Raw genomic sequence first — 12,354 nt, forward strand, 5'->3', positions numbered from 1 at the left:
TGTTGCAATGGAATGCTGCTCAGGAATGTCTGAGTTAAGGTTGGCTGTCCAGGGCAGCCTGCTTGGCAGTGTCTGTCAAATAGAAGGTGCAAGGTGTGTGGGAGAGTGTTTGAAGTCCGAGTGTCAGTGCACCCTGCTGCAGTCAGTAGCGTGTGTGGAGTAGGTGACTGATTTGTAGGGGAGTGTGGGACAGAGCTGCAGAGCTCCACTACTCCTGTAGCACTTGCTGCTCTGGAGCTCTTGCTGAGAGTGATCCTGCTCAGTGCATGCAGCTGCTGGCTGTGAAAGCATAACAAACATTATGTTGTATGTGCTCACTGCATAGTGCTTCCCCAGAGACTTTTATCTGAAATTAAGGCTTCTGAAACTTACTCTAGCAGTAGTGAGACAGTTTTGTCAGTCTTTCATATATTCTTGGTCAATAGCCTGTTTGTGCAGGAACTTGTGAAATATTCTCAGAATGTTAACTTGTTCATAGGTACTCCATTTCTCCGTTCTAGACTGCCAAAAATGCAGTTTTTGTGCAGTCTAGAACATTTGTGACTGGGGAGAGATATGGCCAAGACAAAGTAACTTTTTTTTTCCTTTGCCTTTTAGTTAAGCATAATGATCATTATTTAAAAACCTTAAACACAAATGGGGAAAAGTTACAGAGTTGTTATTGGTTAAGGGCTGGCAAAGTTAAAAATTGATCTTCTTTTGTCTGAGCTTATTGTGTGTCTTGTGAAACTTCAATATATCCCTCTTGAAAAGGTTTTAAATCACACAAGAAACTATTTCTGAAGTTTATGTATGTGACAAGATTTTATTCAAACTTTCTAGACTTTGTGTGGAGTACCTGCCTCTCTAGTAGTCCTTGAGGTATTTATTATAAATTTCTATCCAGATGAGTAGGCCATGTGGAAATAAATATGCATGTTTATTTAAATATAGTATACATAATTTTCTTTTCATTCCTGTTATTTTGTAAGCTTGGAGACTAATAAAATGAAGCTGAGCTAAAAAAAATTGTGCAAGATATTCAATCTGCAAAGCTTTAATTTTCCCCAGTGAGTGACACATTTTTCTTCTGTCTGCAAATCTGGAAAATTTATTTAAATGTATGCTTCCTCATTCCTCTACATAGAATTAATGTAGACAAGAATTAGGCACTGAAAGAAAGAATAAAAATCAAATTTCGTAGCAGAATCACAGCTGAGATCTTGGTGAAAACCTGCCTTTTTCTTACAATTACAAGAAGAAAGGAGTTATCAGGGTATCTTTTACGTCTGTTTGATCTGAACTTACTATTGTAAGGTACGATGTGTAGATTAAACCTTTGAAACATCCTTTGGTTGTCTGGAGAACTCTGTGGGAATTAGGAGGATTTAATTCTGGTTAGTAAATTTTGCATTAGGAAATGGGAATTCTGTATTCCCATGCCTCAGGATGCATGCTGCTTCCCATGGAGATCAATTAACATCTCTTTGCCCCTTTTCCCTTTTTGAAATGGGGTTCAAATGACAAACTAGTTTCCCTGAATGTGGGGTCATATGTACAGGAGGGATAAATTGTTCGGTGCATGTACACAGCAGACCAGTGTGTTCCTGCTGAGTTTTGCTTGAGGCTTTTAACTTGCTGCAGTTATGAAGATGTTCTTTGAAAATTGACTGTGGAAATGAATTCTATGTGTATTCCCTGTCACAAAAGCCGAGGGCTGGAGTTGTAATTTCATTTTCTCTTAGAGTCCCAGCTCAGACTCAGTTCTGTTGTCACTCTTTCCTAAGAATCCCTCTATTTCAGCACCTCGCCTCAACTGAGAGTCTGTTTCTGATACCTGCTTCCTCCTGGTGTGTCTGGAGGCTGTTGTCAGTGGGTTTCTTGTAATACGTGTGTGTTCCTTGGTGGTTTTATTAACCATTGTAGTCAGCAATGCCACAAATCCTTATGTGTTGTGATGAGAGTTTAAAGTTTTCCCCAGATGGGTCATTGAATATACAAACAGACTTGTCTTCAGAGAGAGGGAGGTGAATGGTAGAGCTCTCAAAGTCAGTATATTCTTATTTTCCTGTAAAAGATGGGACAAGAGAGGGAAGAGAGACCCAATTAATTTTCCACTGAAGGAAAAGCACGCATTTCCTCTTTATTGTACACCAAAGTACCCAATAATAAGAAGCACTTCTGACAACCTGGTTTATGGAGTTTTTTCATGTAGTCCTTAGTTCTTCAGTATACCTGACTTGAATATAAGTTCTACAGGGTTTTCCACCCCCCAGTGAGTAACTTCTATCAACATTTCAAGGGTAGATTCACCACAAAAGAGATGTGTGGCTCAAAAGGCAATTATTGATAAGATATTTAGATTTGGTAGTCTCAAAACTCCTCAGTTCCATCTGTTTCTTGCTTGGTAGGAGCTGATCTTTTAAGTAAAACTTTCCTACATAAGTACTTTCATCTTCAGGTTTCATTCCTGCTGCTCAGGAATAAGATAAGATGCTTTTTTAAAAGTGATCAGGTGGCTTTACCACAGAAAGAAAAAAGTGAAATTGTTTAAATGAGTGCTACTTGAAATTCCATGTGAATCTACATGGTTCTGAATGATCATTATAAGTAAGCCTGGAAACAAAGTATCTCCTGTTGTTTGTTGTCTAATAGAATATTTCTTCCCTAGAAATGAGTAAATGAGAGCCTCTTAAATAGATACAGAAGAAAAGGTTCCATAATACGTTTCCTAAAGTGTCTTCCCCTCCTCCCACCTCTGCCCTTAGTCTTTAGATAAATCACAATTTTTGAAAGTACATGTATGAATATATAAGGCATATGTAGTCAGTATATTGCATAGACTTTCAAAGTTATTTTCAGAGGTGAACAAAACCCAGCTTTTCACATTAGACAGGAACAATATTTGTAAGTGGCCCATGACTTGTATAATACACATACATGACTTGTATAATACACATGGATTAAAATGCTTTGGCTAGTCTATAAAAAAAAGAATCCATATATTTGTGGTCTGTTCTTTTTAAATAAACCAGCAGACATAATTCCTGTTGTAATATGCTCTTGATGATTTTTTTTGGCAAATAACATTTTATAATGTTCTGAATTTTTTGCCAGGTGAGTGTAAAGCAGTGAAACATGGTGAAGCATATAAGTGTTCCTCAGCCTACCATGTGCTAGGTAACAGGTGCAAAGACTGTTGAAGCGTAACCTTTCTCTCATGCTAAAATTTCTTTGCTTAACATTGTAACTGATTAAAATAAAGGGGTACTTAAAGATATTTTTTTTTTATTCAAGTACTTAGAAAGATCTTCCCTTTAAGATGGGGAACTATCTACACTGAGACAATATTGAGCCTCATATTGTGTTTAAACCTAAACAATACAGCATGAGTAAAAGTGCCTTATCCTGCCTTTTTGGTTTGCTTTCTAATATTGAGACAACACTATTTATAGCTAAGAAAAATCTTGCCATGATGGCTGTGCCATGAGAGAAGGCAAACAACCCATAACTGTAGGAAGCTGTTTCTGAGAACAGCTGGTTTTGGTTTTGATGACCTGGAATGCAAGTCTGCCTTTGTGAAATTTTTGAACTCTTTGTGTTGATAAAGCTGGTTGCTGTTTTCTAGGAATCCTCAAATATACTTAAATATTTCTGATGCTAGATGTTTGTGAAACCTTTATTAAATAAAATATTATTATGAAAATACCCTGATTACTTCCATGAAGACATTCTTCTAAAGCTTAACATTGCTGTTAACATTTTATTTTGATGATAAAGTTTTTATGTAGGGACTGTATTTTTAAATTTGATCTAAGGCAGAATTCTGAAAGGCTTAAGTAAGAAACAGGATAATGTTGTGGAGATAATATGAAGAATGTGTTTATTATAGAAGTTTTTGTCACCATCAAGTGCTGGAATTGCAGCTAGTAGTTGAGGTGCATATTTTGACTTCAAGGAAGCTTTGCATTTTCTCTGATTATTTGTAGGAGAAAAAGTGCTAACCTGAAATCTCTTAGAAAGAATTTACATAGTTGTTAAAAAATATAAAGAAAGCTTATTATTCTAAGACTTGCATTATTATGCAGCACCTATGACGTAAATTGGCCAGAAACATCTGCCTACTTCTGCAGATAGTACAGCTTGCGTGACTGCATTAAAAGTCACGAGTCTGAAACTGGAAATTGAAATGTGAGGAAGGCAGTTCCATCTGCAGCTGAACTAGTCAGGATGTAGGACATACCGAATCTGGGGAAGTTGTGGACTGTTTGCATGGTAATTTTGTGACTATGTAATGTGTGGTTGCTGACAGGACTTTGTCTGTTACAAAGTAGAAATAATGTTGCTTCAAAATCTGAAAACATAAAGTGTTATTTTCCCTCCTACTCATTGTTTCACAGAAAATTCACTTTTTTTGAAGCAAAAAGTGTGGTTAAAACATTTAACATAATACAGGTCTTTTGACATGCACTACTGTAGTTAAAATGTCACATGTGAGTTGATTTGCTTGTTGAAAAGTCAGTTCCACTTATCAGAAAGAATAGCCAGAAATTTTTTTCTTCAGATGGAATTTTCTAGGAAGAATTGGAATCAGAAAGTAGGTGTTGAGAAATGCAGTTTGTTCTGTTACTGTGCAGTTTCATAATAGCTTTCATTATAAAGCAGTAAGGAAATTTAAGGGTAAATTCCTGTGTGGGAGAAGGGGCATATAGGCTTTTCTAATTCTCTTGGTATATACTACTCAGCAACATGCAGAGCTTTGCAGAGCACAGTGGTTATTCCAAGGCTTCTGAGCTTATTGAGGATCTCAATAGGAGATTTTGTTAGTACACCTGTGTGTGTGTCTATTTGAGCATGCATATATAGCTTGGCAGGAGTTTAGAAGAGTAAAGGTAAGAACAAGAACAAATTTTCTTAACTCACCTCCATGACTTCAGGGGATCAGAAAGCTGGAATGGTGGCATTTTCTGACATTTCTTTGGGCAGCATTGTGACTCTCAGCCAAGAGTGGTTCTCTCAGCAAGTCTGAGGGTAGTGGGCAGGCACGATGCATTTCTCATTGTAGGGTGAACTTCCCATTGCCATGTGTTACGGGAGCAGGCCGGTGTTGGCATCTGCACTGTGTGCACTTAGTGCCGGAGTGCAGTGGGTAAAGGACCGCTGGGGTGGACACGAGTGTTCCCACAGTAAGACCTGCCTTGGAAGCAAATTTTTGATTTGAAAAAATTGGTTTGGAACTACGTGTTCATTTTTACAATAGTGAATCTGCCGCTACAAGCATTGTAAAACTTGTGGGTTGCTGTATGTATGAGGCCTGAAAACTTCTTTGGAAATACATGAAATAAAAAGAGTACTGAATGAGTTGCTTTTATTGTATTTGAAAGATTATGCATACCTTATACATAGTTTATACTTGTTTGTTTTTTCAATCCTTAGTAGCAAATCTTGGAAGGAATGTGCTGGGTCTGGATTCAATTGGATGCAACCTTTATTTAATTTTTCAAACACACACACACACAAAAATTCTTTTTTCTGTTCTGTCCCCTTGCTCTCAGTAGATGTATTTGACTGCTTAACATCTTTAATGTTGTGGTGTTTCCCAGAGCTTTTGCTCCTTATGGAAGCCTGTTTTGGTTAGTATTTACCTTTTGTTTTTGTTTTGTCAGCAGCCATGCAGCAGGTCTTAGACAACCTTACTGATCTGCCGACATCGACAGGCGCTGAAGAAATAGACCTGATTTTTCTTAAAGGAATTATGGAAAACCCTATCGTAAGATCACTTGCTAAGGTATTTAAATTTGCTGCTTTGAGTAGAATCTGGAAATGTTTTAACTCTTACATTATTATATGAACATGACTGTGGATTTAGGTATCCACGACATGTTGTTGGTTCATCGTATTAAAAGACTTAAAGGCCAACTTGAAGGTGAAGAGTTGGTGTCATTTCTGTGCATGCTGGTTAATAGTTATATAGAAGAATCTAGAGGAAGAGGAAAAATTCAGAGACTACAGAAATAATGTGGTTACATTATTTATGAAGAAAAGAATCATAATGTTTGAAATTAGAAGCAGTTGATTTTAGTGTAGTCTTGTAACCACTGCTGTGTGCATAACTCATATGCCTTCTGACTTTTAGTGGTTTTGCCAGAGATGAAAAGTGAGAGCAGTCACCTTCATTATCTGATGACATAAAATGTTTTCATCTTTAGCTTAAAACTACTTTCTGATATGCCAGGAAAATATCCTCTCCATGCCTTTTCCTGGATCTCAGACTAATGATTTTATCTTTGATTGTCAGGTCTCTAAAACATGGATTATCCCAAGTTTTTGCTCTTGGATTATGAAAATCTTTTATATATGGGTGGTAGCTATCAATTATAAATATGTAAGGTGATATTTGCAAAAAAATCTTTGGACTCTTTAATTAAAATGTAGCTTGTTGTTGGAGAAGATGAAACAGGAAAGCCTTATAAATATGGTTAGCTTGTCTTACCAGCAGGAAATGCAGTCATATACTGTACATCACTTACATGCGTTCTTCATCTTACTTCATAAAAATAAGCTCCTTCCATGAAGAAAACTCAGTTAACTTAAATAGAACTGTCTCTTTAATAGGAATAGACATCTGAAAGCAGTGCCCTCTAGGCAGGTATGAAATGCTCTGTAAAGCTAAAGGATTGTTGTCCAGGGATTTTGTTCAGTATAAAAATCTGGAAAGTTTCTCATGAATTCATAAAAGAAATTACTTCTGTTTAGCTGTTCAAAAAATTGGTTTTAAGTTGAAGACATGGCACAGTAATAAACTTAGAAGTAATGGAAGTGTCTTATCTACTGGTGAGATGACTGCAGAGAGAGATTTGTGTATTAAATTTACTAGAGTAAGTAAAAGCATTTTTTACTGACAATAGAAACAACTTTTAGTATCTGCTGCATAAGTCATCTTTAACACTTATTATGAAGAAAAAGTTCACTGCAAAGCCTTTTTTTCTTATAAAGAATTTTGCTTTAATGGCCAATAACAATTAGGTTGAATTTAATGACTAGCAGATGTAAAAAAAAAGTGTTTGTAGTGGAAACAGATTCTTAACTGTACACATGCTTTATCTAGAATGCTTAAAGGTTTTAATTGTGTTCACATGGTGTGACTGCACTTACATTTTCTTTGTAATTATTTTGGAAAAATCCTCAGTCTTAACAAGCAGTGCTAAATAAGGATAAGATCAAAACACATTTGGTGAAGCGTATGTAATTCACATATTTGTCCCTAAAAATACATAAACTTGCTTTTCTAATAGAGGAGCTGGTTTTCAGTTTTTAGTGATCTCAGTTCTCTGAGGTGGTTACATTATTTAAGCAGAATCATTTCAAAGCAGGCCAGAAATGCAAAAAAAAAAAAAAAAAACAAAAAACAACCCCTTATCAGCCAATTAAGACTAATTGTTATGTAAAGTATGCCAAAAAGGACAATAAGAAACTTGGGCACATATGCCACAAGCTATACAAACTTTTTTTTCTCTTTTTGGTCCTTAAATAAATGAAGGCAAACAATAAGTATAGTAGCTAGTTTATAGTATTTTGCAGTGCAGTTTGGCTGCTCTTTTAAAACTGGGTTACATTCATTTCACACTTTTCCTGTGCAGAATAAAGGCAGTAAGGTAGAAATTACAGATTTTTGGGGGATAGGGTTCTTTCACTGGACCTTTCCACTTTTCAGTAGGTGGTAGAGGAAAGGAAAACCAGCTGTTATCATTGAAAAATGTTTTTTCCTTTCACTGATGTTGAAAGAATCGTAAAGTAGTTTTGGTTGGAAGTGGCCTTTAAAGGTCACCTTGTCTAACCCCCTTGCAGTAAGCAGGGACGTCTTCAACTAGATCAGGTTGCTCAGGGTCCTGTCCAGCCTAACCTTGATTGTTTCTAGGGATGGGGAGTTTACAGTCTTTCTGGGCAATCTATTGCAGTGTTTTACCACACCTATCCTAAAACTTTTCTTCCTTATATCTAGTCTCAATCTACCCTCTTTCAGTTTAAAATCATTATGCCCTGTCCTGTTGCTAAAGGCCTACTAAAAGTTTGTTCCTGTCTTTCTTGTAAGCCCCCTTTAATATTGAAAAACTGCTATAAGGTCTTCCCAGAGCCTTCTGTTTTCCAGACTTAACAACTCCAACTCCATATCTTTCTTATGCTGATGCTTGTGTTCAATCCTAACTCGTCTTTAGAATTAATATGCTTTTTGGAAAATAACTGTTGAGCTTGGAACAAGCATGAATTCTCCTCAGTTTTGCTATTGAACTATGGCATCAAAATTCTCTTCTCCTGGATTGATAACTATTCTTTCAAATCTCAAAACTTTTTCTTCTTTCTGCTGTCACACTACTGCTTTTAGCATTGTAGCACAGCCTACGGGAGACCAGGTGAATGCCCAACCCAGGCCAAGGAAACATCTTGGGAGTAATCTTTAAGTGTTTAGTCCAGTATTTAGGATGTCAGATTGTTGGATGTAAAAACCTTACTATCTGAACATTTGGTAGGCATGATATATACTGAATGCACAGAAAGGCTCTATTCAGTATCAATATTTCTGAAATGTTCTATTGAAATGAAAAAAAAGATTGCAATATCCAAGTTAGGTATTCCTATTTGTTTGTTTCTTTTTAGCTTATTCATACCACTCCATATCCTGTTACTCCTCAACGTATTACAGGATCAGAGATTGCTCACTGATAAAACTTTATGTTCCCCAGTATATACATGGCCTTGATTTTGGAGTGAAGGGTGAGGATATTTGTATTTAGATTATATCACTCAGTGTTAGTGGTGGTTTTTCGAAAACAGTGAGTGAGAAAAAAGGTAACCCATATTCTCTAATCTTACAAAGGTTTTGCAGTTGGGTTATGTTTAAAAATCACTAGACTTTTTTTTTACTCACTGTAAAAGAAGTAAACTTTAAAAGAAGGATATTGTTTACTGTATGTGTTCTGTACAAAATAGCATTCCCTTATAAAGGAGAATGTGTGTAGGTGCTGAGCTTCCTATAACTTTGTAATCACAGTTGTTTTGTTTGTGTGTGTTGGTGTTGGAGAATGTTTGAAATGCCTTTATGTTAAATTAACCTTTCCAGAGTTTGGCCATCAGGCCTGCAGAAATAGCATTTTATAGATATGAAGTACAATTTAATACACAGATGATTTCAGTAAGCAAAGTTCTCTGCTTTTAGCAAAGTTTTATTTTATTGTCTGTTTTAAAGCAGTAATAAGAGAGCAGAAGTGCTCACATAGCTTCAAATTATATCTGTGGGAAGTATATATAAATGACTGAATTATACCTATTATACCTATTGTTTTTTATATGCCAAACTAATTGGTCCTTTGTAAATTTTTTGTTGCTACAGTTGAAAATAACTTTTAATTTAGACTCTAAGTTATTTTTGGCCTCCACTTATTCCCTAATTCTATGATAGAGCACTGTCTGTAATAAATAAATTAAGCATTCAGAGATGCTTCTCTTCCTGCTCAAAGCACCTACCATTCAATGAATTACAGTATCTGCAGAGTTCAGGAAATGATTACGTCTGCAGGAGTAGCTCTAGAAATAGATTAAATGTTATCAGAGAATCACAGGATGCTTGAGGCTGCAAGGGACCTCTGGAGGGCATTTGGTCCAACTCTCCCTACTCAAGCAGAGCCACCCAGAGATGGTTGCCCAGGTTCACATCCAGACAACTTTTGAGTATCTCCAAGGAGGGAAACTCCCATTGCTCAGTCACCCTCACGCTGGAAAAAGTGTTTCCTGATGTTCAGACAGAGCTTCCTGAGTTTTATTTTATGCCCACTACCTGTTGTCCTGTCACCAGTCACCCCTGGAAACAGGCTGTCCCTGTCCTGTTTGCATAGTGTACCTTTTGTACACATTGATGAGATTTCCCTGAGCCTTCTCTTTTCCAGGCAGAACAGTCGCAGCTTGATCAGCCTTTCCTCAAATGTGAGGTGCTCCAGACCCTTCATCATATTTGTGGCCCTTCAGTGAGCTCCTTCCAGAATGTCCAGAGTATCCCAGCTGTGGCCTCACTAGTGCTGAGTAACACTCACTCTTCTAGTAACACTTTTAATGCAGCCCAGGATACTGCTAGCTGCCTTTGACTCCCAACTTTTCTTTAGCATTTCCTTCAGTTAGGCAGACTTTAGCACGTAGAATGTGCTGTTTAAAAGGTGTTTGACTGGGAGGAGTGTGAGGTAAATGTTTGTCTTGCAGACTCTGAAAAGATCCATAGTTCCTTTTCTGCCCTTCTTCTAGAAGGTGTACTTGTCCAGGATTCCAAAGCAGGAAAGGTCCTGAGGTGCTGTACTGTTGATAGAGCAGTGCTTGGTGCTTATAGCATAGAAGAGATATGCACTTAACAATCCTCTCTGGTATGTGCTGCTTATAAAGTTTATTGGGTCCTGTAGTTGAGCATGCAAAATCCTTCAGCAGTTAAATTAAGTTATCCTATATATAATTTTTCTGGCTTTTCTGCTGAAGATTGCACTGAGAAATTACTTGAAAAGTTTATAGATTTGAACCACTCAAAACTTACTTACATTATAGCCTCATGTGTTTAATCTCACAGGCTCACGAGCGACTGGAAGATTCTAAACTTGAGGCTGTCAGTGACAACAACCTGGAGCTGGTGAATGAAATTCTTGAAGACATCAGTCCCTTAGTAAATAAGGATGAAAATGTTGCAGAATTGGTTGGAATACTCAAGGAGCCTCATTTTCAGGTGCCACCTTTTTACTGTATGTTACCAAGTTACTGCATCATTGTCCACATACAGATCTAGGAATAATAGTGAAACAAAACATGAACTATAACAAGATGTAATATGTTGGATTTTACTCCAAATAAAAGGTAAATCAGAAGCAGTGTTAAAAATAAGTATGATTTTATTCTTTGATATAATTTCAAAAACACCTTTACTCACTGTATTAAATTCTACTGAAGTTTCTGTTATAAATCTTGAACAAGCTTTTGCTTCCTGTATATCTGGAGTTTCCATAAAATTTCCCTGAAGGCTTGCTTCATCCGTAACATTTCCAGGTGATCTCAGTTCCTGATCATGAGCATTGTGCATTTCAGTTCAGCTGTTGGCACTCATCCTCATGTGTAAGACATCTGGTTTGCAGAGTGAATGAAAGTGATTCTTCTGTGATCCAATCTGCACTGCAGCTGAAGCTGAGACTCTGCATCCCTCTCACTGTTGCTCTGCTTACGTGAAGTGTTGACATACGCTTGTCAAAAGCAGATGTTTTTCCATTTTGCTGTTCCTATGACTAGCTTCTGTACTGAGCCTTGAAGATCAAGGTTTGAAAATCCTTCATAGATTCTGGCCTTTCTAGGGTTGAGTGGACTTTGCTACTTCAGTGGACTGCTAAGCTAAAGGTATTCTATAGAAGAACATAAACAACCTTTTGCCATCATATAAGTGGCTTTCTTTTGGCAGACAGCTATGAAGTCATAGGCATTTTTGGGATAGATGAGTTTAAACACACTTTTTCCCCAGGTTTTCCGTTACGTGTTATACAAACATAGCAGTGAGATATATTGTTGTTTAACATGGATAAATACTGGAAATGCTTTTGGTTGTATTGTATCCTATTGGAAAAGGAATCACTTCAAGAACTTCAGCTTTTGAGGCAGTAGCTTTTCTGAGTACTGACAATTCCTGCCTCTCCTGTGTTGGCCTCCCTTGTGCTCTTGGCCAGAAAGGCATCATAGCTAAGTGATGAAAAACTATGATTTGGTGGCTTATTGGTGCATAAATCTGCAAATCAGTCTTTGATCCTGTAGAAGAAATTGGTACTTGAAAAGGACTGGATGAGTTTGGAGGAATTGATAGTTAAAATGCACAAGGATTAGAACTGAGGGCCAACTGTGCACTGACAGACCGACAATGATCCATTGTGTTAGAGGAAATAAAGCTGAAAGTCAAAGAGGATGATGAATCAAAAGATGAAAAGGGCATAACAATTGAAGTGCTGCACTTTGAAAGGCTCGGTAGCAATGATCTCTGGAGAGAGATGGCAAAGGCCAGAGACAAGGTTGGGATAAGGATTTTTGGGGTGGAAGCTGGAGATGACCTGTAGAAGACAGATCAAATAAGAATTTTTGGGTGACTAAGAATCAAATAAGAACTATGGGGTGAATAGCCAACACTAAGGCAAACCCAGCATTTATTCCTGTTCAGTGGCCAGATCTGCACAGAGGCAGAACGTGATGTTGGTATCAGATACTTCATCAATTCAGACTTAAACAACTGAAACATGTACTGTAAAAGTTCCAAAATAGCTGGTGAACTAGAATGTCAGTATTTATGCTCTTTCTTGTACTTTTTTTTTGTTG

At 37.1% G+C, this 12,354-nt stretch overlaps 1 protein-coding gene across 4 annotated transcripts in view; it reads left to right on the forward strand.

Moving 5' to 3' along the window:
- The window catches only part of PALS2 (protein associated with LIN7 2, MAGUK p55 family member), a 59,564-nt gene that overhangs the window by 22,287 nt on the left and 24,923 nt on the right, over nucleotides 1–12,354 (forward strand). For 2 of the 4 annotated variants that reach the window (XM_030264854.4, XM_030264857.4), the window contains exons 2-3: nucleotides 5,646–5,767; nucleotides 10,583–10,735. In XM_030264854.4, the coding sequence (XP_030120714.1) occupies nucleotides 5,651–5,767; nucleotides 10,583–10,735 (270 nt within the window). In that variant the 5' untranslated portion in view covers nucleotides 5,646–5,650. The remainder of the gene's footprint in view (nucleotides 1–5,645; nucleotides 5,768–10,582; nucleotides 10,736–12,354) is intronic. The other 2 variants (XM_030264855.4, XM_030264859.4) reach the window with 1 other exon arrangement.

This window comes from Taeniopygia guttata, chromosome 2 (genome assembly GCF_048771995.1).
Source record: "Taeniopygia guttata chromosome 2, bTaeGut7.mat, whole genome shotgun sequence".
Lineage (NCBI taxonomy): Eukaryota > Metazoa > Chordata > Aves > Passeriformes > Estrildidae > Taeniopygia > Taeniopygia guttata.